At 38.0% G+C, this 26801-nt stretch overlaps 1 protein-coding gene across 2 annotated transcripts in view; it reads right to left on the reverse strand.

Moving 5' to 3' along the window:
• The window catches only part of LOC122792230 (arf-GAP with SH3 domain, ANK repeat and PH domain-containing protein 3-like), a 1314966-nt gene that overhangs the window by 457675 nt on the left and 830490 nt on the right, over positions 1-26801 (reverse strand). For both annotated transcript variants that reach the window (XM_044059977.1, XM_044059976.1), the window contains exon 6: positions 4944-5073. In XM_044059977.1, coding sequence (XP_043915912.1) covers positions 4944-5073 — 130 coding nt within the window. The remainder of the gene's footprint in view (positions 1-4943; positions 5074-26801) is intronic.

Below are 26801 nucleotides of genomic sequence, written 5' to 3' on the forward strand. Positions count from 1 at the left end.
CCTTCCAGTAACCTGTAAGAGACAAGAGTATAGAGATGGGGCTTTAAGGTGATCCATAAAGGATAATGTTTATGCCCTACCTAGAATCTCTTGGTGATGAACCTTTGTGAGTGTTCCAACTTTTGCATGTCTAGTCAGGTGCATGTCAAAGGGGAATTAGACTCAAGGATGGATCTGGTAAGGGCTGAATAAAGTGGCACTCTGACTTCATTGTACCTGGATGCCATGCCCTTACTTATAAGATGGAGACATGCAAAGATTTTCCTACTACCTTGGCACATGTTGGTCAAAGGCCAGATTACTGTCTACACATGTTCCCAGATCCCCGACTACCTGGTCAACTCTTAGGTGTGTCTTATTGATGGAGTAATTAGCATGGCTGGCAGTTTTCCCAAAAGACACTATAATTAATTCCTTGGCATTGAGTTTTAATCCATAACTTTGGCACCAACCATTTGTCTGTGTTAGATCCTCCTGTAAAATGTTTGTGTCATGGGGGAACCTATGACAGCTCCCAATTTGTAGTCATCTGCAAACTTGGTCAAACAAAGGCCCTTGACATTAGCCTTTACCTCTGATAAGTAGATGCCAAATAGGAGCATTCCCAGCACAGACCAAAGAAGTACCCCACTCATGACTGGTCACTTAGTGGATGTGGTATTACCAGTCCTGACTTCCTGTGGGTAATGCTGGATTTACCCACAGTTGGTGTGGTTTGGTCATGAGGGTGAAGCCAGAGTGGCCAAACAAAGCTAACCGTGGGTAAATCCAGCATTACCCACACCCAGAAGTGGGTTATTGCTATTATACAATGACATTATTTAAGAAATAAATACTTACTTTTCTTAAATAATGGCATTGTATAATGCCTCCGTGCTGCCCTTCCACAGCTGTCTGGTATTCTGCAGCAGTTCTGATATACTGCGCATGCGTATGCCTATGCAGTACATCAGAGCGGTGGGCAAAAGCAATGTAGAAAGCAAGATCTCCGTTGCTTTTTACAAACTGTTTTGCTATGTTAAATGGGTTTAACATAGCGAGACAGCTTTGACAAAAATCAACGGAGAATCTCCGTTGCTTTTTTTAAAGCTGTCTCGCTATGTTAAACCCATTTAACATAGAGAGGCAGTTTTGAAAAAAGCAACGGAGAAAACAAGATCTCCGTTGTTTTTTACAAACTGTCTCGCTATGTTAAAGGAGTTTAATATAGCGAGACAGCTTTAAAAAAATCAACGGAGAATCTCCGTTGCTTTTTTTAAAGCTGTCTCGCTATGTTAAATTCCTTTAACATAGCGAGACATTGTGAAGCAATGGAGATCTTGTGTTTTCTGTTGCTGTAAAAAAAGAGTTATAGTAATGGAAAACGTCTGGGCGACCGGACCTTTTTCCATTACTATAACTCTGATTTACAATGTGCACACTGACCAATCAGCGTGCACGTTTTTGAATATTAATGGGGGGTTGTTGTATAATCTAGTATTTATAACAACAATAATCATTCAACTAATGACATCACTTCCCTGATAAATGACATTAAATTAATAACAATATTTACATCAAATGTAAATACAAAGTACTAAAGCCAATAACATAGAAGTTTTTAGTCTACTGTCCCTGGTAACAGCAAGCTTTATGACATATCTTCTGACTCTTAGGCAGTGACTACATCTGAATCAAAAGGCTAGTGACACTGAAGTAATAACATCTTTTCTTGCCCTGTACATACTAATAATTTGTCCCTAACACTATTTCTCACTTACATTTTCATTTCTTGTCTCTCTCTCCAAATATATATATATATATATATAAAACAATTCCATCAACTTTGCTACATTAAAAACACAGTACAGCAGCTTTCTGCTGTAGTAAAAGTATCCGACAGAACAACTGATAGTCTGAACGTAAGCCTCATAATCAATGTCAGCTGATCATTCTCTTGCATCTACTAGGATGAACTGTCACTTTTTCAACATGAGATTAATCTAACCCAAAATGCCTAACTCTTTGAAAGGATGCATTTCAAAAGAGTGACACTCCCAGGGTCACAAAACAGGGTGCCTGTGTAGAAATAGTGAAATTCCTGGTGTAAACCAGGGATTACTTGAGGTTGTCACTTTCAAGGGGATATCTAACGGAACAGCTTTCACAGAAGTGGAAGACATGCCATTGCATACTCTCTCTGTAAGTCAGCCTTTGGGACAATATAGACATACACAAAAAAATGGACTAGTAGGCCCAAGAGTAAGACTCCCATTTTCCCTGGGTTACACCACCTTTGCTGCTCACCACCCCCATATATCTATATATCTATATATATATATATATATATATATATATACACACACACACACACACACACACACACACACACACACACACACACACACCACATAGAAGAATTAATGAGCTACAAGGCTGTCACTTCTTAGAGAAATAAGCTGACCAATTGTATGAGCAGGGTGGACACCCGATGATAATAGGGGAACAAGGATGTAAACATGACCCCCCCGAAAAAAATGACATTATAATGCAAGAAAGTCTAACCTCCTATATAGCAAATTAGAAGCTGTCCTTTAGCTTACAGAAATATCACTAGAAAGTATGGTTTATATATACGTTTTTGAAAGTGAACAATAAACATGTACATAAATAAAAAATCCTCAATCTGCAATTTTAAGCAAAACTAATTTACTTACTACCTTCTGCTATAAGCAGAATGTACTATAGTGAATCTGAGGATGTGTAAGTTCACATTTTTTATGATAAAAATCCTACAAATTCTCAGCAGCCTGATGCAAGGAAAATAAATTTTAAAAGATTAAATATTTACCAGCTTGTCTACTCCTGGATCTAAGCAGAGTTCACTCAAGTTACTTTCACCCTAAAGCAAACAACAAAATACGGGTCCTATACGACAGTATGCAGTACAAATTTCTTGACTCCTTAGTGTAGCATTTCTCTGCATTTGACAGTCACAGAAGAATGCAGCATCTACAGTTTCAGAAAATGTTTCACAAATTGACAAAGCAATTAAACGGAGCCCATGCCAAATGTAAATATTAAAAAGACATTTGTTTGAATTATACTCCTCAAGATTTAAATCAAGTAATTTCAAAGTTTCTAACATGCAAGTCTAGTGAACAATGCAAAGGTAAACAGTAGCATCTCTGTGGTTTATGCAATATCCCATTTATCCAGACCTTCACATAGCAGAATAATATGACTGTGATATTCCCATCGCATAGTGGATCCTGATAAAACATACATCACAGTAACTTAACACGCACCACAAGCTTGTACTGCCAAAACGCCCAAACTTTCCCCTACCTCATTCTGAACACCAACCCTATTCATTTGTCCAATAATTTACCCTCTCCAGCTTTCAGTGTATGTTAATATTTGCCACAGCTGCAAATGTGGTGGGTAGAATGGGGGTGACTGCCCCAGGTGCAAGCTGCTTAGGGGGTGTAATCGACAGGTGCTGATGGTGCACCATGCCATACCTCCACTGGCTCATGAAGTTGTGAGGACATAAATGAATACCAACACTGCACTTCTAGTTGCTGCTGAAGTGCTCCGCATGCTAGTTAAATGCAGCAAATTGCTTGTTACAGTTACAGCCAACAAAAGAGCTTTCCTCCCCCTTTGGTCTTTTACCTCTGCAAAGACTGTGTTTCTCCCAAGAACACCAAATGACCTAGCTATGCTTCTGTTATTTATTACTGTAAACACATGACTTGGTACAAATTATTTGTACTATTGCCTTATCCATCTTTCACTCTACTTTTTATGTCACTGTATTCCACTTTTTACCTACATCCACACTTTTTCACTCTTGATCTCCCCAGTGCTTTCTTTCTTACCCATCTTAAATTAATCTTCCTTTCAGTATCCATTCTCAAGAACATCCTTATCATGCTAATGGGTCACAAAGTCACAAATGACTGCTACACAAACCCCTTCTACCCCCTTTCTTCACACAGGTTATGTGAACAAATTCCAATTTAAGTTGATTAGCTCAATTAATCTTCATCTCTTGTTATTGAATCTGCTTATTTATTTTGTCATTTAACACCCTCATTCACCACCGACCTTTTACTTCACAACTCACCTTTCTAATACACCACAACAGCTGATTATAGTAACTCATATTTTACTGCAGTGAGGGAACAGTTTGGTAACAAGGATTCACTCTAAGTGGCTAAATTAAAGCCATCGGCTACAGATACATACCAGAATTACCTAAAACCTTGCCATGCCCTACTGTTACTATACAATCACATCACATGGAGTACCATACATTTTAAGACCATTCTGCAATACAAAGGTCTTCATACTTCCATCTTGCTACACTGGTGCAAGTCAGTGAAGACGTAAGTCGTAATGGACAAGGACAAGACAAACAATGCAATAGTGAACTGCAGATTGTGCCACTTTTAATGTGGCTACTGCAATGTTTGCAATGCTAATTTTAGCTGTGGAGGGGTGGATTTGTGGTTAAAAACACAGATAGCAGGTCTATGACTTTTAATAAGTCGTTTTGTATACCACTGTCTTCATTATATAGCTTTTAACATTACCCTTGTTGCTTAAAGGCATATTTAGCAAAAATATTGTCCATTCTGCTTATGCCTTTGTTAGACACAATTACATTTGATTCACTGTGTTCAGTGAACACTGTGGGATGAGCTGCACATTTTAATGAAAGTGCACCGCACTGTAAAAGGGCTGTAAAATCTATTCACCGCAAAGTTAAAACGTTACCTTAGAGATTTAATTAGACCTTCTCACTAAATGCACTTTTAGGCTTTTCTTCCGCGTTAAATGACATTACTCAGTACAACTTTAAAGGTCAGCAGTGGTAAATTAATAAAAACAAGTAACAATTCACATCAGTAGGGATGGGTTACCGGATACTGCTAGCCATCATACAGTGCTTTTACCTCACACATCTGCAGTTGGATCATTCGGCGTTCTCTCTCCATGTCTTCAACTACTTGCGATTGATTCATTTCTACTCTGATTAGACCAGTCTGCTTCACTCGTTCCTTCTTTTCTTTTTCAATCTTAGTCCTAGAATTCAAGATAAAATAATATTAATACAATCTGAAGATGTCAAAGAATCTCTGTAAAAACACCCAGTTGTCAGTTAGGAGCTAAATCAAGCATTCCAGACAACTAATATTAAGTACGACTCACTGATAACTTTATTGTCACAATTTTTTTTTCAAATAAAATGAGTAATTCATTACTAGAAATAACTTCAGGACCTTTTTACAAATATTATCTGCTACTATTGCTGCAAGCTACTGTGCCCTGAGATGTACCAAGTCTGTTCAAACGTGGCATAAACATTCACATGCTTCAAGCATGTTGGCAAATAGAAAAAGAAGGCAAACTTTCTGCTCTCTGATATTACAACTTAAGTGTGTAGGAAACATTAACTTAAATGAGGCACAATATGCTTTATGCACTTCTGTAACAGTTACAAAGTTCAGTTACCAGGTGTGCATGAAAATGTTTTTTGAAAAACTGGTTTACTGAACATACAGAAAGCAAGGAAGCCATTATGGCTTACGTTTTGTATTTAACAGCAAGTTCCAGGAATGCGTATTCACACATACTTCTTTGTTTTCTGTAGTCTGTGCCAGCACATGCATAACTTTTACTAGACATAGGTGTTGTAATTATTAGCTGTTTGTCACAATCACACATCAAAAATGCAAACTGGGAAAGTACCTCTGTACTTCACCAGGAAGGGACCTTAATATCCCAGAGGGCACTCCTTCTCTGGTAGAAGACTGACCATTTCCGGTTGTACCTGTGATATACTGAGGGGGAAAAATGAAGCATGGGGTACAGTGACTGCTAACAAGCCCATTACATTAGCTTCTTTCTCCCAAGGGCAGTAAAGAAATTTTTTTAACAATTCACATGATCAGTAGGAAAAGAGCACATGCCCGTATTTCATTATCAACAGCTATTCCAGCCCTCTTACTGAAATGCAGACTTCTGCTGAAATAATAGATACTACCAACATAATGCTGAAGAACTCATCACTGAGAAGGAAACAAGTAAAGTTCAAACAAAGTCTTTGGGTCATGGGTGGGAGACGGACAAAATAATAGCTTTCAGCTGAAACTATACATACAAATATACTGGAAAAAGAACACCTGAAAGGAACAAAAAGAGAAAAAAAGACAGAGACTAATACTAGAAAAAACAAAACAACTTTTGTGGCCTAAAAATGTAATAAATCCGTCAGGTACAATACCGTAATCTTATCATATAGCATGTCAGCAAACACAAGCACTGCAATGCTTTACAAAGTCCATCAGATACAGTAGTGCACACTAGTGAACACAGCAGAAAGTATCCCAAGAACTAAGCCAGCATGGGAACTGAGAAAGGAAATTCTGCCGATGGGATGACTGCAATTAAGGATATAAACAATATGCAAGAGGGGGCTAGAATTTATTGGAGGAAACTGGCAAAGGAACCACTGTATTGGGGGCAAATAACTACAAAGGGAAATATGATGAAACGGGAATATGCCAAGAATTTATTTGGACTGCAGGTTAGAGATTGCCTTCCCTATCAAGGATTGATATCAGAGTATAGACAAAGAGAAAGAAACAGGGGTGTCCTAAATGAAAGACCAGCACTGGTAGAATTTTTAGTAGAATCTAGAACAGAAGCTGCCATTAAAAAAAGGAATAATTAGTAGAGCATAAAAATATTGCACAATCGCTATAAGAATCAATTAGAGTATGTTAGAAAGGATTGGGAAGGGAGATTGGATAAGCAATTCACAAAGAAACAATAGGAGGATATATGTTATGTCTCCCAAATATGAAACAAAATCTATAAGATTCAGGATTTTTGCTTAGAAGTGTGTACATAGATATTTTTATACCCCAAGTAGACTCCAGAGAATTTTTCCATAGGTAGACAGCAAATGTTGTAGTTGTGACGGGGAAGAAAGGGGTAATTGGGAACATATTTTCTGGGACTGCAGTGGGTTGGGGGGATTTAAGGATTCCCTACAGGATGCACTGTCAGAGATGCTGGGTAGGGAAGACTGGTGTGACAAGAGAGATGATTTTTCTGAGCTTTGACACGGAATCAGAATTGCCTAAACATGGTAAGGCCTTGCTGCACCTAATTATGGTAACTGCCAAAAAAGCAATTACTAGAAAATGGAAATCAAAATCTAAACCAACTATACTACAAGTAATAAACATAGTACAGAGATAAAACAACTGGAACTGAGATCTTTAAAAAAGGGCAGGAGCAAATTACACAGTGAAAAATGGGAATTTTGGGAACAATACATACAGGGGAGGAATAAGCTTTATAAAAAGGCAGGACTTAAATGAGCTATGTAATGTTTAACTGAAAATGATTGGGCAGATTATAAGTGATGTATGTTTGCAACTGGGAGTGTGTCGGTATGGTTTGTGATGTAAAATGCTTACAGCCAGGAGTGTGTCTGTGTGGTTTGCTTTCACTTATATCAATGTATGACTGCCTGTGTAGTAAGTAATGATTTAATAAAGATGTTTCTTGGTCAAAAAAGGGCAGGAATAGAATAATTTATCTAATGTTGCTTAGGTTATATGATATCTAGCAATATATGTGAAGTATAATGTTTGTAAACTTAAACTTGTTAATACAGTTCGATTACTTTTATATAAATTTGCCATAAAGGGGTTTACAAAAAAATAGCCCTGAGGGAGACTGGGAGGAAAGATGAGTATTTGTTTTGACACTTAATGACTTATCAGTTGGAAGGACAGCTGTCAAACAAGGACACTGAAGGACTATTTAGGCCAAACTGAGTCAGTTTATGCAATAGAATGACAGACCGTGTTGAAGACTTTAGAGAGGTCGAGAAGAGTGTGACATTAGTTGACCATCGTTCCTGTGCGAGTTAGTGAAACTTAGGAAGGCATTAGTATTGCTGTAAAGAGTGCAAAGGCTGCAGTAAGTAGAAGATAGCAGATTATTTTTGGTGGTGTGGAGGGTAAGCTGAGGCTGTATGCATTTTTCTATGGGGGCTGAAAATGAGAATAGAATGGGAATGGGCCTGTAGTTAGAAAATTTTGTGGCTTTCCACTTTTAGGTAGGGGGTAGGATGTAGCATTTTTTTGCAAAGGAGAGGGACATGGGATTCAGTAATCAGGATGGATACTGGGTAGGCTACTGCACTGTCAGCCATTTGCAAACATTCTGCAGGTAGATTATCTGGGGCAGGGGTTCTTAAGTTTTAGTTTAAGCATAAGTTTTTTTTTTTTACATGGTAGAAGAAAACAAGGGTTATAATGATAGATTTTGTAAGTTCTGGTTTGAGCTGGTATTAAAGTGAATAGTACAAGAAATCTGGTTGTTGATTAAGGATGAGCCAGACTGGAAGAAGTGAGGGTTAAAAAGATTAGCAGTGTTCTCAGTATTACTCGGGTTATTTACAGTGGGTGCTGGTTGAGTGGTGCGTCCAAAGTAAGTAGCTCATTTATGGAGGACTAGAGAACTTTTTTTTTTTATATTACTGGTTAGGAGATTGGTGCAATCATTTTATTATCTGACTGTATAAGGCATTCTGTACGATTTCTAAATTTCCCAAAAGGTTTGTGTCTCAGCTGTGATCACAATTGTTCCATCTCTCTGGGTGTTTCTCCTATTACACCTCAACAAGAACTCCAGTCTTACTTAAAGATTTTATGACTCACCTTCAACTTCACGTAATATGCTCCTGCCTTCAAACATAGCACGTCACCTAAATCTTTCACTCATGTCCTCTATTTAATCTCTTATTCACTTAACACCTCCCTCAATATGAATGCAAACCTCTGCTCATAAATCATAACAGTCTATCTCTTCCTCAACAAACACTACAACTTCGTTGTTGCTTTCAAAATCATATAATTAAATCAGTTTACAAAACTTGTGTTGTTTATGGTTTATTCTTTATGAGACATGATGAACTTACTCTTTATAATGCTTATCCAAAATTCTGGAAAGATGTATGCACTCCTAACCAATCAAATTCCTCAATGACTGTAGTTTATTTTCTCCCACACAGCATAGAATCACAGCACCACAACCACCCTTCTCAGTTTTACTAACATAGACAATCAACACAGTAACAATGAGAATCTAGTCTCATCTATTTTTCTCAACCTGTCAAAAGCCTTTGATGTGGAACTGCATCAAAATCTATTTTATGAATTTACACCTCTTGGTCTAAACAAATCAGCTGTAACCTAATTCCAGTTATCTGGCAAATAGGCAACAAGCAGTTAAGCTGAAGCACGGCCTCTCAACTTTGCTGCCATTTCAGCTGTAGTACCTCAAGGCTCAATACTTAAATCTCTCCTTTTTAATATACTTATCAACAAACTCCTTATAGCAACAAGCAGCCCTTATTCAATAAGCAGACAATTGTGAAACACTCACCTTACATTCCCTACAAAGAATAGCTGAACAGGCTTTCTTATTCATAGAATCCTGGTTCCCCAGTGCAAACCTATTCCTCAACCCCAAAAAGACAAAACTAATGATCTTTACCCAGAAAAATCTCATAGGACAAAAACAAATTCCACATCCTGTCATCCAAAATGCAAAAACTGAAAGCATAAAACAAATGAAGCTACTTAGAGTCTTCTTTGACAAACCAACACCTGCTCCAGGCCATCACAAAAGACCCACTAGTGGGGGCGAAGCCTAGATGGCCAACTGAGAGCAGTGAATTTTGAGAGCACCATAAACTAGTACAACAATACAGAAAAAATTTATTATTTTCAAGTTTAAAATGTCAGAAACCTATAGATAAACTACTACATAAATATCAATTTTGGTGGAGATTTACAAAAAATTTCCTATCAAGTAACTTGGAGATGTACTGAATCACATAATATGAACAACTCAAGGAATTCTCATCCAGATGCTGCTTTGAAAAAAGAACTGCAATTGATGACATCAACCTTACAGGAATAACCTTTGAAGATGAATGGCTTTAAAAACGACTTAGAAAACCTCAAATTAAATTCTCAAAAAGAAACGGATATTCTTAAGGAACTATTACAGCAACATCATACAAAAATAAATATAGAGTCTTCTCTAAATGACATTGAAGGGAGACTCAAAGAGGAAGAATTCCAAAACAGATGTCTTAGAAAACAGGGAAAGGAGAAACAACATAAGGATCTTTGGTCTGCCTGAAAACACTGAAGAAGACATTATTTCATTCTTAACCTGTATTCCTGAATTTTTAGACTTGAAACAGGGACTTTCATCTGGAATTCAAAGGGTGCATACAGGATTAAAGAAACCTTCTTCTAACTCAACAAATACTCCACCTAGATCCATAGTTATAAAATTTATTTCATTTCTGGACAAGGAGCTAATATTAAAATCTGCTTGGAGAAAATCACTCTTAAAATATAATCAAAGCCTGATAAGGTTTGACAATGATTATTCTTCCAAAATACTAGAACAAAGGAAAAAAACAACTCTGGCCACCTTTTGAAACAAACAACATTAAAACACAGCTGGCCTTTCAGGCCAAGATAAAAATACTTTTTGCCAATGAGATGAGAACCTTTAATGACTTAGAAGAAGCTACTATATTCATCAAAAACAACAACATAGTGTCTATCCCAGAAGAAATGGAATGGATGGCCCCTACTCTTAAATGAATAAAAGAAACAAATCTTTGGACTGATGCTAGAAAGAAGAAACAAAAAAAAAATGATTCCAAGATTGCTGTCCCAAAAAATAACTCTTACAGCTACATCTCTCAAAGTATCAACTGATATGGTACATCACTTGTCATTTGTTTTTATTTAAATAAAAAGGAGGGGTTCTTAAGCAACTGAGAAACACTAATGATTTATTCAGAATTTTCAAACAGTCCAATAATTCTTCACAAACAAAGGTAGGTCAAGATGAGTTACTATTTACATTATACATAAGCCAAACAAAGCAACATATAATACAAACATAGAAGTTTCTATTCCCTTACTTGAACTCAATGAATACTTATCATTTTTCATTGTTTTTACTTATAATAATTTAAGTAATTAACTAATTCAACAAGTTACATTCATCAGAGTTCAGCCTCAAATGTAACAAATTAACATCATATATAATAGCAGTAACAGTGGCGTGTTTTGAAAAAAAAATGCTGTCATGGTGACTAATGCCTTCTTCAGTTAAAGTATGATTTAGAAATGTCATGTATATCTTGGTTAAATAATAGTAGCAAGCTCTTAGTACAAATGCCATCATTATTCTGTCTAAATATAGTTAACATCAATTATGGGACGTATCACAGCTACGAGTGCTGTTTGATCAATCCTGATATGGTGTGCGTGGATGCAGCTGTGTCTGGCAGATAGTACAAATGTCATTATTATTCTGTCTAAACATAGTTAATATAAATTATGGCAGGTATCATAGCTTTGAGTGCTGTTGATCAATCCTGATATAGTGTGCATGGATGCAGCCATGTCTGGAGTTAATATCAATTATGGCAGGTATCATAGTTTCGAGTGCTGCTTGATTAAGGTTGACATGGTGTGTGTGGATGCAGCTGTTGTATGTTGGCGTTTTCATCTCCGGGAAGCTGTGGGTTGCGGCTTGTGATTGAGGTTTACTGATGCTTGTGCATCAGGAAGAGACATTTGGTGTTTTAGCCTGGATCCAGGAGTGGATAAAACTGTGATTTCGGATATTTTGGCAGAGTTTGTTTATACATCTGCTGAGTGAGAGGTGGGAAGGCTGGAAGAATGTGTTATCTGTTGTTGTAGCAGCTTGTTGGGATTTTTTTTTTTTTTTTTTATCTATTTGCTCTCCAATCTTTTCCTGGCTGCTGCCTTGCTGAAAGGGAGGGAATTTAGGCTTGAAGTTGCAGTGAAGTGAAGCTTTGCTTCAGGTGCATCACGAGCATCTGGTATGCGGTACACAGACACACGAACAGAAACAGACGCTCCCAGGTTGCTATGGTAATGGAGACAGAGTGACGACAATGCTCAACGGCTCTGAGGAGCCTTCGAGATGATTCTCAGCAATGATTTTTTGGTTTAAAAAAAAAAATATATATATATATATATATATATATATATATATATATATATATATATATATATATAATAAAAGGGCTTTTTTAAACCACATGTACACATATTGATGGTCTCCCAACACTTCACTTAGCTCATTAAGTTGATTCTTGATAAAAAAATAAATAATAATAAGCGCAATTTTATATTTAAAATGTAATTTGGTCCAAGCACATTAAGGACTTGCATAAGAGTGTAAGTCTGAGTTACTGTGAAAGACTAAGAGAACTTGGTCTTGTGCAGTACCCTTTGCAGTGGTCTGGGAGGTGAGCTTGCTCGGACGTGTTGGGCATATGGGGATAGCTGATTCTAGGGTTGTTTGGGGTTGCCGGGAAGTGCTAGAGAGTCATCAGATTTCCTTCATGGAAATATCTGTGGGAATGGAAGGTGTGTTGAGTGGTTCACTGGCAGAGTGGCCACTGCATGAAACAGGCTGGTAAAATGGAACAGGACAAATATTGGTTTGGATATTTTAAGAACAGCCTGGAAAACGCACCACATGAACTAGTGAATGGTATTCTGGCAAAACTGGATGGGCATTGTTGCCCGTGCTTGAAGTACTGATATGTCTGTATGTAAGGATGGAAATATACTTATAACAAATAAGAAACTAGAAGGGTCTCATAATTTAAAGTCTATGGACTGTATAAACTTGTTTGGAAGGAGCTAATAATAAGAATAAGCATTACAGCTTGTGGTCTCTCAAATAACGAAGCAACAGCAAAAAAAACACACACAATAGTTATGTAATGTATGATTTTAGTGCATCTAAAACATAAAGTATATAATCGTCATATAAGATGAAGCAGTCTGTTGAATTTAGATATTAAAGACAGGATTTAATAACATGAGCTTGTGTATAATACTACTGACTTAACATGTCATAAATGACATACAAAACATTGAACATCAAGGGGAGGCATGATGATTTTCTTATATAAGTAAATATGCATAACATATCATGTAATTGCTTTAAATTGAATTGTAGTTTTTGTAACCCATCTTGACCATATATAATACTTAAGCGGTTACCAAATAACTAATGTTTTATACATGACATCAAATTGACAAAGTTGTTCAAGAGAAAAGTACAGTTGTGTACACTTAGGAAAGGACCAATTTTTAGTAGGCCAGTGCCTACTGAACCTGGGTGGCTGCACTTGTAAGAAATCTTTTACAGTTTGCATACATTTAGCTTTGTCTTCCATTTTCTTTAAAACCTCTTCTGCCTTATTACCAAACAGAGTATCATGCTGCAAGGGGGCATCCAACAATTTAGCTTTAACATGATCAGGCAAATTTTGCTCCTGCAGCCAGGCATGCCTTCTAATCACAGAACCAGTAACTGCGGCCCTGCAAGAGGCCTCCAAGGAATCAAAACCACACTACAAAGTATGCTTTCCAACCTGATCTGCTGAATGCAATAATTCCTGTAATTCTTTATTTTCCACACAATCAGAAATCAACATAATTTTCTGTTTCAATAAGTCTATAACATGCTGTTGATATTTAAGCATATGAAACTGGCAGTTTAAGGCTCTAATTGCCAATGTTGCAGATGTATAAACCTTCTTTCCTCATTTATCCAGCGTCCTGGAATCTTTATCAGAGGGGGTAGGATTTTTGGCTGTAGAGGCCTTTACACCTTTGGGACCCTGTGAGATAGTCTCAGGATCAGCAGCAGCAGGATTTTTTAATAGAAATTTGTGGGAGTCAGGAACCCTGTAATATCTGTCTGGCTTACTAGGAGCCAGAGGGAGGGAATCAGGAGCCATGCTTGATTCCGAAAACACATCATCAAGAATATTTAATACAGGAGGTATTGCCAAAGGCCTATGCGGAGGAAGAAGAAGGAAATCCCTATGCCTCTTTTTTGATTCAGAGAAATCCTGACTCTCCCAGTGAAAAAGTTCCCTTAAAGTATGCAAGGTTTCTCCAAAAGAATAATCCTCAGGAGGAGATGCAGATGGGATGGATTCTTCTGCATCAGAATCCTCACAGGAAGGAATAGAACATTCCTGATCAGAAGAGGAAGCAGAAGAAATGGAAGCCTGATCTGAAGATTCATAGTCAGTGTCTTGCCTAGGCCTCTTAGCGGGGGGGGGGGGGCCTGATCAAGGTAATTAAGTCCTCAGCCATTTTGGTCTGTTTTTTAGGCACAGGGCCCTGAGCAAGCAGCTCATGCGTCGGATTTTTAGACATAGAAGATGTTTTTGATTTTGTTTTTGAGGCTGGCGTCGGTTTTATTTAAAAATGTTGAGGCCTGAAAACACCCTCAGAAGCCGGTGCCTGCTCAGCGGTTCCGGACCCATCCGAGGGAGAGACATCCACGGGTTCAATACTCTGAGAATTTTGAGGCATACCAGACTCCACATGGGTCTCGGTAGAGGCCTGCAACTCAAAAGTATCGGGTATCAGGGGCTGTGAAAGTACCGGCGAACCAGTGAATGGCTTAGGAGAAGTTTTGTCGTCAGTTTTGGACCTCGACGGTCTGTCTCTGTCTTTTTCTTTGCGTTTTTTGTGAACTCCAGTAGTCGGATTGCTAACCGATGACATTTCAGGGTAATTAAATCTGGATCCAAAATATTTAGAAGCAAAAATATACCAACGCTTAATAGTGCGTTGGTTAAATCTAGCACAAAACCGACAGCAAGGCATGTTATGATCTGGGCCTAGGCAAGGAATACAGTACAAATGAAAATCTTTATGAGGTATTTGCTTCCCACAAGTAATGCAATTATTAACTTTTACTGACATCGGTAAGGAGCAAGAAAGTTTCCCCAATGGGGTACCTAGCTTTAGTTGAAGACTTCAGTTCTGAAACTCGAATGCGAAAATTTCAGGAGTGGGACGACCGGCACTTGCGAACTGCTTCCACTTCGGGCACCGCACGGCAAGAAAGACTGAATAAAATGGTGTCGGCTGCATGTTTTATACCCCTGACATCATGGAAGAGGAGACAGCAACCGACACATAACCCAAGACTTTGTCATTCAGGCCGACTGGGGGTAACCTGCCAGCAGATTACCCAAATGTAATGACTGCAACAGTGAAACACGAAGAACATCAGAAGCCTGAACATGAAATGTCACAGAATGCAACAATCATATTCTGAACAAATAGTGTTAAATTGACAACAGACACTCAGTTTAATGACATGGGCTTGCGTATAATAACACTACTGTTTTAACATGTCATAAATGACATACATTATACTGGACATCAAGGGGAAGCATGATGATTTTCTCATATAAGTCAATGTGCATAACAAGTCATACAATTGCTTTAACCTGAATTGTGGTTTTGTAACCCATCTTGACCATACATAACACTTAAGCTGTTACCAAGGTAACTAATGTTTTATACATGACATCAAACTGACAAAGTTGTTCAAGCGAAACAATAGAAGCCTGAACTAGGAATGTCACAGACTGTAACAATCACATTCAGAACAAATAGTATTAAATTGACAATAATCACTCAGTTTAACCTTTGCTGACTACAAAAAAATAGAATGTTGACATTTAAATCTAAAAACTTTCGGTATATGCCATAAAATGGCAACTTATGAATATGGAAAGGGAACTTGTAATCATTAATCGCAATAAGTGAATTTGTTGTTTTTAACCTATAATTTCACTCATGTTATAATAAGAAATGACAGATATGAAGATCCTAATGTGCAGGAAATGGGGGGAAGAGGGATGCACTGATAATTAAAATGTACTAACTTTCATCAATGTTTACATAAAACAAACTTGATGCTTTAAGTAACTTAGCAACAAACAAAGTGATTACTTAAATGCTGGCAAACAATGAAATATAACTTCTGATATATCCAGTAAAATTCACTGTATTATAAACATTAGGAATAAATATTATTACCATCTATTTATATTAAGTAATAAGTTTTGAAAGACTTCATCAACAATGGTGAATGCTAAATAACTGTGTGATATAATCATTTACTGAGGTTTTATATATACCACCTACTTTACGATTGAATTGCTTGTCATCAATCTTTCATGTAAACATTAACTGCTTATACAATAAGTAGACATTTATATTGTATTAGAATTCTGTCTAATCTACAATATGACTATATCTGTTCAAAATAATATAAATATTGCTTATTCCTATTACAAATATTCTCCATATGATAATTCAATTTATGGAGCTCAGATGTTCTGGATTGTCGAGGTATGAGTGATAATCTGATGGACTTAGGTCTATCCATCAGATTACGAATGATTTTCATTCCATGGCTAGTGCAGATCTTAGTTTTGTTTACATTTATTAATTTAAATTTATTCACAAAAATATGTTTAGTATGTCTGACCAAAACATTACTTTACTGATAAACACTCAAACTATAAAACTGATAATTTCCTTTAAAAGCTCAAACATATACTCTAGAGTTATCAGAGGAAATGTTTAATTGTCACAAATAAAAAAAAATACATAGTATAAATAACCTAAGATGAATTTAACTTTATCTTTAAATACCAATGGCTTAAACAATCCTTGCAAGTCATCAAATCTACTGAAATATTTAAAACTGAGCAAAGCACAAATGGTCTTCCTTCAAGAAACTAATTTCAAAACAAATGACAATTACAAATGGAATCCTAAGGGATATATGATATTGGCGCAATCCACTTATAAGACAAAGACAAAAGGGGTAACAATTTTATGGAAAACAAACGTGATTAATCCGGAAATCATTTATAAGTATGAAGATAAAGAAGACCTTATGACATTAGTAATAGTTAAATATAATAACAGAATTTGGACCCTAGCCAATCTATACTGGTTCCCAGGCACTGGAACAGGAACTGTTAAAAAAAAAAAAACACTTGGATTTCATTTCCAATAATTATAAAGGCAACTTAATATTAGGAGGAGATCTTAACTGTATATCTGCTATTTCTGAAACTACAAATAAAAGACTGTTGCATACATTTGCTGTATCAAAAGCTTTAAACAAGTTGGTAGAATCATTTCATCTTGTTGATACTTTCAAATTTAAAGAAGATAAATCTTTGTTGCTTCCCATCAAGATCACAGATTGGGTACCCAAACTAGAATAGATAAAATATTTGCTGCCCATGACTTACACTCTAAAATCATTAATTTTTCAATCACTCCCTGCCCCTTTTCAGACCACAATACATTGATGCTAAAACTTCAACATGGGTACAAACCATTAATCTTTAACTCCAGAATTCCAGCATATATATATATATATATATATATATATATATATATATATATATATATATAAAATTAAGTTCAAACCCTGGCTATTATCTGAATTACAGTTCTTCTTCTATATTAATTACACCAATGATGACTATAATATATTTATGACAATATTAACCAACAGAATGAAAATACCACTATCCAAAACAATAAATAATGATCAAACTGGATTTATATATCATAGACACACACATGACAGTATTAAAAGAATAGTTTCTCTTATAGAATATGTTAATAAAGAAAATAAAGAAACAATTATAATTGGCTTAGATATAGAGAAAGTAAATTGGGACTATTAATTCAAAATCCTAATGCTATTTGAATTTCCTGCATCCTTTGTTCATCTCATAAAGAATATATATACAAATAATTTAGCATATGTCAAGTTGGGTCCTTTTACCTCTGAATCTATACATATAACAAAAGGCACTAAACAAGGATGTGCCATGTTACCGATTCTATTTGCTCTGGCCACTGAAATATTGGCAGATTCAATTTGTAACGATATAAAAATCAAAGGAATAGATGTTTATGAACAATATAATTCTAAAGTAATGCTATTTGCTGAAGACATATTACTAACATTATCTAATACAAAAGAGAAATTAAAAGAATTAGATATATTAATTGACAAATTTCATGACTGCATGACTCCATTTCAATAAATCGAAATCAAAATTTTTATTTTTAAATTAAAAAGAAAGTAAAGTTGTGTACATTCACCATAAATGTAGATGTTCAAGTGCATTCACTGTTGCAGTCATCACATTTGGGTTATCTGCCTGCAGGTAGCCCTCAACCGGCCTGAATAGCAGAGTCTTGGGATTTCTGCGTTGAATGGTCTTGCTTCTTCCCTGACATCAGGTCGTCAGGGGTATAAAACATGCAGCCAACGCCATTCCATCAGTTTTTCTTGCCCCAGATGTCAGGTGCCCCGAAAAATAGGAAGCAATTATATGGTGTGGAACACCCCCAGCAAAAAGCAAATACACATAGAATAAGATGCGCCATACCAAAAAGGATAGCAAAAGCAAAGACAATCCAATCGAACATCTACATTTCTGGTACGTGTACACAACTGTACTATGTTCTTCATGTTTCACTGTTGCAGTCATCACATTTGGGTTGATTTCCAAATCTAAGGAAGGGTGGAGGTAGATTAAGAAGCATTAGGACTGGCAATCAGGCCCTGTAAGACTGCCGTGGCAAATCTAGCTCTGGATTTAGAAAAGACAGGCAAGTGGTAATGCTTGGTGAAAGTGTGTACAGAGCTCCAGGTTGCAGCTTCCAGGATGTCCTTGGTAGGGACTCCTCTGAGAAATGCAGTAGAGATAGATGTAGCCCTAGTGGAATGTGTTCTTATCCTCTGTAAGGTAGGTTTTTCATGGTGCTTGTAGCAGAAATGGATGCAGTGTGCTATCCATTTAGATATGGTTTGCTTTGAAATGGCCTTCCCCTCTGCCCCTGCAGAAAAGCTGACTAGCAGCTGGTCAGAGTTTCAGATTTTCTGAGAGGCTTTGTCCTATCCATATATTATCTAAGCTGTCTGTGCACGTCTAGAGAATGCAGTATCATTTCCCCTTTATTTTGATGATTAGGGAAAAAAGTAGGCAAATGAATGGACTGGTTTAAAGCCACACTAGACACTACCTTGGGCATAAAAGATGGGTTAGTCTTGAGGGAAACCTTGTCCATATGGAGGATAATGAAGGGTTCCACTGCCATAAGGGCCTGCAGTTCAGACACTCTTCTTGCTGAAGTGATGGCTAGAAGTAAAGCTGCTTTCCATGAGAGGGATTTCAACTCTGCTGTAGCAGCTGGTTCAAAGGAGGGGAAGTGTAAGTTTTTCCAATACAAAGTTAAGGTCCCAAGCTGGAGTGGGAGCTCTCCTGGAGGGGGGGGGGGTCGTAAATTTTTGGCCCCTCTAATGAACGGTTTTACCAGAAGATGAGAGAAGAGGGGTGACTCAGTACTATAATGAGCTGAGATGGCAAAGGCATGAATCTTAATTGAAGAGAAGGATAGGCCCTTGTGGAGCATTTCTGTTAAGTAATCTAGTATATGAGGTAAGCTGGGCACAGTTGTGTCCATCCCTTGACACTGGCTCCAGGAACAGTATCTTTTCCACTTTTTTGAATAGGATTTTCTAGTACTAGTCCTCCTTGCCACAAGAATGACATCCAGCACCTGCTTACTGAGGGTTGCTAGAGGTGAGTTCAGGGAATTAGCCAGGCTGTAAGGTTCAGGGTCTGAAGTTGAGGGTGAAGAATTTGGCTCCCCTGCTGGGACAGCAGGGAAGGGGTCTGAGGTAGGTGCCATGGTTGTAGCACTGTCAGACTGCACTAAAAAGGATACCAGTGCTGGCGTGGCCAGTCTGGAGCAATCAGGATTGTCCTTGGCTTGTCCCGTTTGATCTTTAGTAGAACCTTCGAGAAGAGAGGCATAGGGGGAAAGGCATAGACTAAGAGGCTTTCCCAGGAAAAGGACAGGGCATCCACCTTCCAAGCTTGGCTGTGGGGAGTCCTGGTGCAGTATTTGTTCAATTGATAATTCTGAGGGGAAGCAAACAGGTCCACCTCTGGTGTTCCCCATCTCCTCCCCAACAGCTTGAATATTTTGGGTTTCAATTTCTATTCGTATGGGTCCATGAGATTTCTGCTTAAGTCGTCTGCAAGTGAATTTAGTTTGCCTGGCAGGATGTGAGCTTGTAGGCGCACTTGGTTGCTCAAGGCTGTGTTCCACAGAGCCATGGCTAGTCTGCAGAGTGGGTAGGAATGTGTTCCCCCCTGCTTGTTTATGTACCACATAACTGTGATGTTGTCTGTCTTTACCAATAGTTGTCCTGGAAGAATAAGGCCTTTGAAGGCTGTCAGAGCATTCTGTACAGCTAACATTTCTTTTTGATTGATATGCAGGTGCATCTGCTTTGGGCTCCATTTGCCCTGAATGCATTGCCCTGCCATGTGAGCCCCCCATGCATCGTCTGATGCGTTTGTTGTTAGGGTTTGGGTGGCAGGGGGTACAGTGAAAGGGAGTCCCTTGTTGTGGTAGCAGGCCTCTGCCTACCAAAGGAACTCTACCCTTAGACATGGAATGATAGGAATTATTGTTTCCAGGTCCTGAGAATGTTGACACCATAGACTTTTTAGTTACCACTGAAGTTTCCTCATATGCAGTCTTGCATATGGAATTAACAGAATGCAAGAGGCCATGAACCCCTGAGCTTGCAGTATTTTCCTTGCAGATAGCTGGGTTTTTTGTGGCCCGCAGGCTGAAGTAAGTTGTCAAATAAATTTGTTTCTCCGGAGTGAGGAATGCCATCTGGGAAATTCTGTTCAAGCTTGCTCCCAGGAATATAATCTGTTGGCAGGGTACTAGTTGTGATTTCTTTTCGTTAATGGTGAACCCCAGTGAAGTTAGAAGTCCCTTTACAAATGCCAGGTGCTGTAGTAGCAAGTCCTGACTTTCTGCCTGAATCAGGCAATCGGCCAAGTATGGGTAAATCTGAATACTTCTCTGCCTGCAAAAAGCAATGGCTGGAGCTAAGCACTTTGTGAACACCCTGGGCACAGTAGATAAGACAAAGGGAAGTGCAGAGAACTGAGCATAGAGCTTGCCCTGAAGCGAAGGTATTTCTTGCAAGATTCCCTTATGGGGATGTGCAGGTAAGCTTCTTTTAAGTCTAGGGTTGCTAGCCAGGCATTCTTGGCTAGCATAGGAAGCAGCTGTTGGAGAGTTAGCATTATGAATTTTGGAACCACCAGAAAGGTGTTGAGAATAGATAAATCCAGGGTGGGATGCCAGGAGTTTTCTTTTCTGGGAACCAGGAACAGTCATGAATAAAAGCCTTGTCCCCTTTGTTCTGCTGGGACAAGTTGAATAGAGGAGAGAAAGTACTTGCTTTTGGGCCTCCGTCAACTGGTTTTGGGGGGAGGTCTGGCCATCCACTTAGGGTTGGGAGTGAGTGGAAGCAGAATCTGTATCCTAGGGAAACAATTTTTAAAACCCATTTGTCACGGGTAATGTATTTCCAGTTTTTTGTATGCTGGGCGAGTTTTCCTCCTAAAGGTGCAAGTACTTGAGCAAGGCTTGGGGGAGTTAAGGATAAGTCATTGTGCAAGTTTACCACAGGGGGTTTGCTTACTACACCCTGATTTTGATGTGGGTGCACCCCACTGCTTATATCTGTGTATAACTTGAAACAGAAGTCTTGGGGGTCTGCTGCCCCTGGGTGTGGACTGAGAAGGCCTGGAAGGGACTGGAAAGGACCAGTTCTTTGAAGGCCAATGCCTACTGAATCTAGGTGGCTGTACTTGTAAGAAATCTTTAACAGTTTGCATAGATTTAGCTTTCTCCTCCATCCGTTTGAGAACTTCTTCTGCTTTATTGCCAAATAGCACTCTTGGTTTAAGGGTGCATCCAGTAATTTTGCTTTGACATGATCTGGAAAATTTTGTTCCTTAATCCAAGCATGCCTTCTAAGAACAGACTCAGTGACAGCAGCCCTACAAGATGCTTCTAAAGCATCAAAACCACACTGCAAAGTACGTTTATCAACTTGATCAGCAGAATGCAGTAACTCTTGTAAATCTTTGTGTTCTGCACTGTCAGGAATCAACATCATTTTCTGTTTAATTAGCCCAATAATATGCTGCTGCTACTTTAACATATGAAACTGGCAATTTAAGGCCCTAATGGCCACAGTAGCAGAGGTGTATACCTTCTTACCCCATCTATCTAAATCCCTAGAATCCCTGTCAGAAGGGGTAGGATTCTTGGCAGTAGCAGACTTAATGCCTTTTGGTCCTTGGGAAATGGTCTCTGGATCTGAAGTAGGATTCTTGAAAAGGAATTTGTGAGAGTCAGTAGTACCTGTCAGGTCTCCTGGGAGCTGGAGGCAAAGTATCTGGGGTAATGCTGGATTCCAAGAAAACATCATCTACAATCTCCAGAACAGGAGGGATAGTTAGAGGCCTGTGCTGAGGCAGGTTTTAAAATTCCCTGAGTCTCTTTTTGGACAGAGTAGTCCTGACTATCCTAGCGGAAATGCTCCCTAAGGGTATGCAGGGTTTCACCAAAAGAAAAATGTTCTGGAGGGGAAGCAGAAGGAAAGAAATCCTCTGCATCTGAATCCTCATAGGTAGATAAGGGTATGCCTTGGTAGTCAGAAGGAACAGAGGTATCAGATTCCTGATCAGAAGAATCAGAAGGAAAATTAGTTCTAGGTCTCTTTGAGGGGGAAGGCTGACTTCTCCTAATTAAGGTAATAAGGTCTTCAGCCATTCTAATAATTTGGTTTTGAGGCCCGTGGGCCTGAGAATGCATTTTGGTTGTCTGTTTCCTAGGCGTAGTGCAAACTTTAGGCCTGAAAAATTCGGTATTTTTGGTTTGAAATGAAGTAGTCGGTTTAATATATAAATTGGTAGGCCTGAATACATCTTCAGAAGCTGGTGCCTGCAAAGTGGCTCCGGACCCACCCAAGGTAGAGACATCCGCAGGTTCCATAGTCAAAGAAGCATCTCGCGGCATACCGGACTCTGAATGGGTCTCAGTAGAGGCCTGCGAATCTGTAGAAGCGGGTATCAGGGTCTGCGGAATCACCTCACTGAGTACCGGCGGACTGGCGACTAGCTTAACGGTAGCATCTTCAGCAGTTTGGGCCCTATGCAGTCTGCCTCTGTCTTTATCCTTACGTTTTTTCGGAAGATCAGTAGTCGGATGGCTTACCGATGCTATTTCGGAGTACAGAGATCGAGAGCGAAAGTATTTAGCTATAAAAATTGCCCGACAACGGGGGACGTCATGGTCTGGGCCTAAACAGGTGACGCAGTAAGAATGAAAATCTCTATGAGGTATTTGCTTTCCACAGGCAAGACAATTATTAATTTTTTCTGACATTGGTTAGAGCAAGAAAAAAAAGGTCCCCAACGGGGTAGTTATCTTTTAGAAGACTTCAGGTCTGAAACTCGAAAACAAAAATTTCAGTAGTCGGCCAACCGGCACTTGCGAATTGCTTCTGATTCAGGCACCACACGGCAAGAAAGACTGATGTAATGGTGTCAGCTGCATGTTCTACATCCCTGACAATCTGATGTCATGGAAGAAGCGACAGCATCAGACACAGAAATCCCAAGACTCTGGTATTCAGGCCGGCTGAGGGCTACCTGCAGGCAAACAACCCGAATGTGATGACTGCAACAGTGAAACACGAAGAACATCTGGAGACTAAGGGGGATCACATCATAAGGAAACAAGAATCTACCTTAAAATATCTAGGAATTGAGTTATGCAAGGATAATAATGAATTAGTCTAAAAAAACTACAATAATATCATCAATACAATTAAAATTTCTGTGGGAAAATGGAACAAAATAATATTAACATTTGAAGATAGACTATAGTTAGTAAAAATGGTTTTACTGCCCACGATCCTATATACAGCCTTGGCAATACAACTGTTACCAGAAAGGAATATACTTATAGAAATAAATTCATGCCTAATAAAAATTTTTATGGTTTCCCAAAAGAAACAGAATAGGTTTAATACATCATATCAGACCATGGAAACAAGGAGGATTAAACTTTTCTGATATAGAAACATATAAAAGCATCAATATCCAAAACAAACTAGAATTACCAACTGTAATATCAGTAAATGAATTTGATTTACAAAAAAAAATTTCAAACAACAGATAAAAACGATTTGCCATGGCACATATGTATTAGTATGCAATATAACATAACTAAACCCACTAAAACTCATATGATTAATTATTACATTGACTCATTTAGGAAAATTATTAATGCAAATAGATTTAAAAATATGTTTTGATCTTTTAACACCATTTATAGTCACAAAGAACTTTCCACATAAAGTATAATGAGAAATTATTACTTCCTGGGAACAGAAAGGATTTGTTTGTTGGCTCCAATGTATCAAAGAACTAAAAGTTTTAGATATGCAAGTAATAAAAACAACATATAAAATTCCACAACAGGACTGGCTAACTTTACAGAGTATTCTGTCATATTCACAAGATTTAAGTAGAATTAGCAATTCTTCATTTAAATAAATACCTAAATTTACGAAATACATATATGAAATCATAAATAATGACTTTGACACTGGAAACAGTATTTCAAAATTTTACGAAATATTGATAAACTGTAAAACAACACCCACAACCTCATATTGGAAATATATAACAAAAGGACACTCAATATAGTTAAATGAAGATATTAAACAAAATATCTTATTATTGATAAAATTTACATCCTTTACACAATACTGGAAAGTTTTTAATTGGAAATGCCTGCACAGAGCATTCTTAACCCCAGATAGAATCAGTAAAATTAGTTCTTCCATAAAAGGAATATGTTGGAGATGTGAGCAAGTACACAATGCAGATTGGAACCACATTTTCTTTGACTGTGTTAAAATTAAGCCATTTCGGAATGGTATTAATAACTTTCTACAAGCTTTAATGAATCATTTTATTTAACTAAAGCTCTTGTATTATTAAATGTGAACAAAGGTCCTCATTTGAATAGGTCAAACATGTGTCCAGTATGGACTATACCATTTCAAGGAAGTGTACAACAAGAAGATGGAATACAAACACAATACCAACTTTGGAAGACTTCTACAGCCTACTGAAGACCACAGCATTATTGGAAATTAAAATTAAAGGACTAAGAATTTATCCAAAGCCATTTATCAACAACCCTTGGGGAAAAGTCTTAATGTTGATTGACACTATACAATAATTGATCAGACACTCTGACAATGGACTAGACATACTTATAAAGTAACTGTATACATTAAGATCTATTATAGTGTCAGGCTAATGTAAATAGTGTACATAGTTATTTAAGATGTTATGTATAAATACTATGGAATTCATTCAAATGTATTTGAAAAATGAGAAAAAAAAGACCCACTAGAAACTAGTATCACTGTACAGAGAAAAACATTTTTTTCACAGAGTCTGCAAGAAAATCTATAGCCAATGCCTTCCTGCTTCCATCCTATCTATATGCATTCTCCATCTTTACAAATGACAATACCACCCTTAAAACTAAACTTTACATATGTTAGAATATGTTAAATTTACAGCACCCACCACTGCACAGCCCTTAGAGATTTACACTGGCTAGAGTTTCCCCACTACCCTAGATACTCACAACTCAAGATAGTCAACTTTTTAATTCACGTCCCTGAAAAATGTCCTATCATTGAAATTTATGTTCTAACCATACTCCAGTCCTAGACTACTATATAAAAAGAAGTTATGTACTCACCATAACCTTCCATCTGAGTAGTTGTACTTCATTTGTCTTCAACCTGTGGGAATACGGATCCGTATTGGATCCGAGCTGGCAAAGATTACTAGCATCAGCTCCGAGCACCAGACTCCTCCCCTTACCCATAACACACCTCCCTTGCCTTCCATCCCCCGATCGAGTTTGCTGAACTTACACTTATAACCCAACCTGATAACATACTTGTGACCTACACGTAGGCTGAACATGCGCCAAAGGTCCGGGGGAAGGAGGGAGGGATGGCTGAAGACAAATGAAGCACAACTACTCAGATGGAATGTTATGGTGAGTACATAACTTCTTTATCTGAAGTAGTTTACCTCATTACATCTTCAACCTGTGGGACAGAGTCCCCAGCTATGAAACTCCTGGGTGGCCCTCATAGAAGGATATTCCTGAGCACCGCGGAGCCAAAGCATGCTCTCCTTCTAGATGTTAAATCCAATTTATAATGGGAGATAAACATATGAGATGAGGTCATCTAAAGACACCCTAGACCAGAAAGCTGCAGATGTAGCCATGGATCTGGTGGAATGAGCTTTAACCTGACCTGGAGGAGACATACCTTTGTCCTTGTAGACCTGCAGGATGCACAAAGAAATCCATCTAGATATTGTGACCTTGGAAATAGGTTTGCCCAAAAAGAGTCTATAGAATGAAACAAACAATTGATCAGATTTACGAAAATTTTTTGTCCTGTGTAAATAGAACCGTAAAGTACAGTTTTGTACCTACCATAAATGTAGATGTTCGAAGATCCACATTGCTGCAGTCCTTACACTTGGGTATAGCGCTGTCCTTGGTCGGCCCGAATACCAAAGTATATGGCTGACGCCGGTCATGGCGCATTAAACTGACGCCAGGACGTCAGGGTATAAATGCGCATGACCGACGTCATATCCTCAGTCTTTTCTTGCCCCAGATGTCAGAAGACCCTAAACAGGGTAAAATCAAAAAATTACCAAACACTAAACACCCCCACACCCAAACTATGTACAACTTCTAACAATTGTCTAATAAAGTACTAACCTAACCACACAACCACCCCTAAACACAGAGGGGACGGAGGGGTAAATTGGACTGCAGCAATGTGGATCT

This window comes from Protopterus annectens, chromosome 1.part2, assembly GCF_019279795.1.
Source record: "Protopterus annectens isolate FY-2018-M chromosome 1.part2, PAN1.0, whole genome shotgun sequence".
Lineage (NCBI taxonomy): Eukaryota > Metazoa > Chordata > Ceratodontiformes > Protopteridae > Protopterus > Protopterus annectens.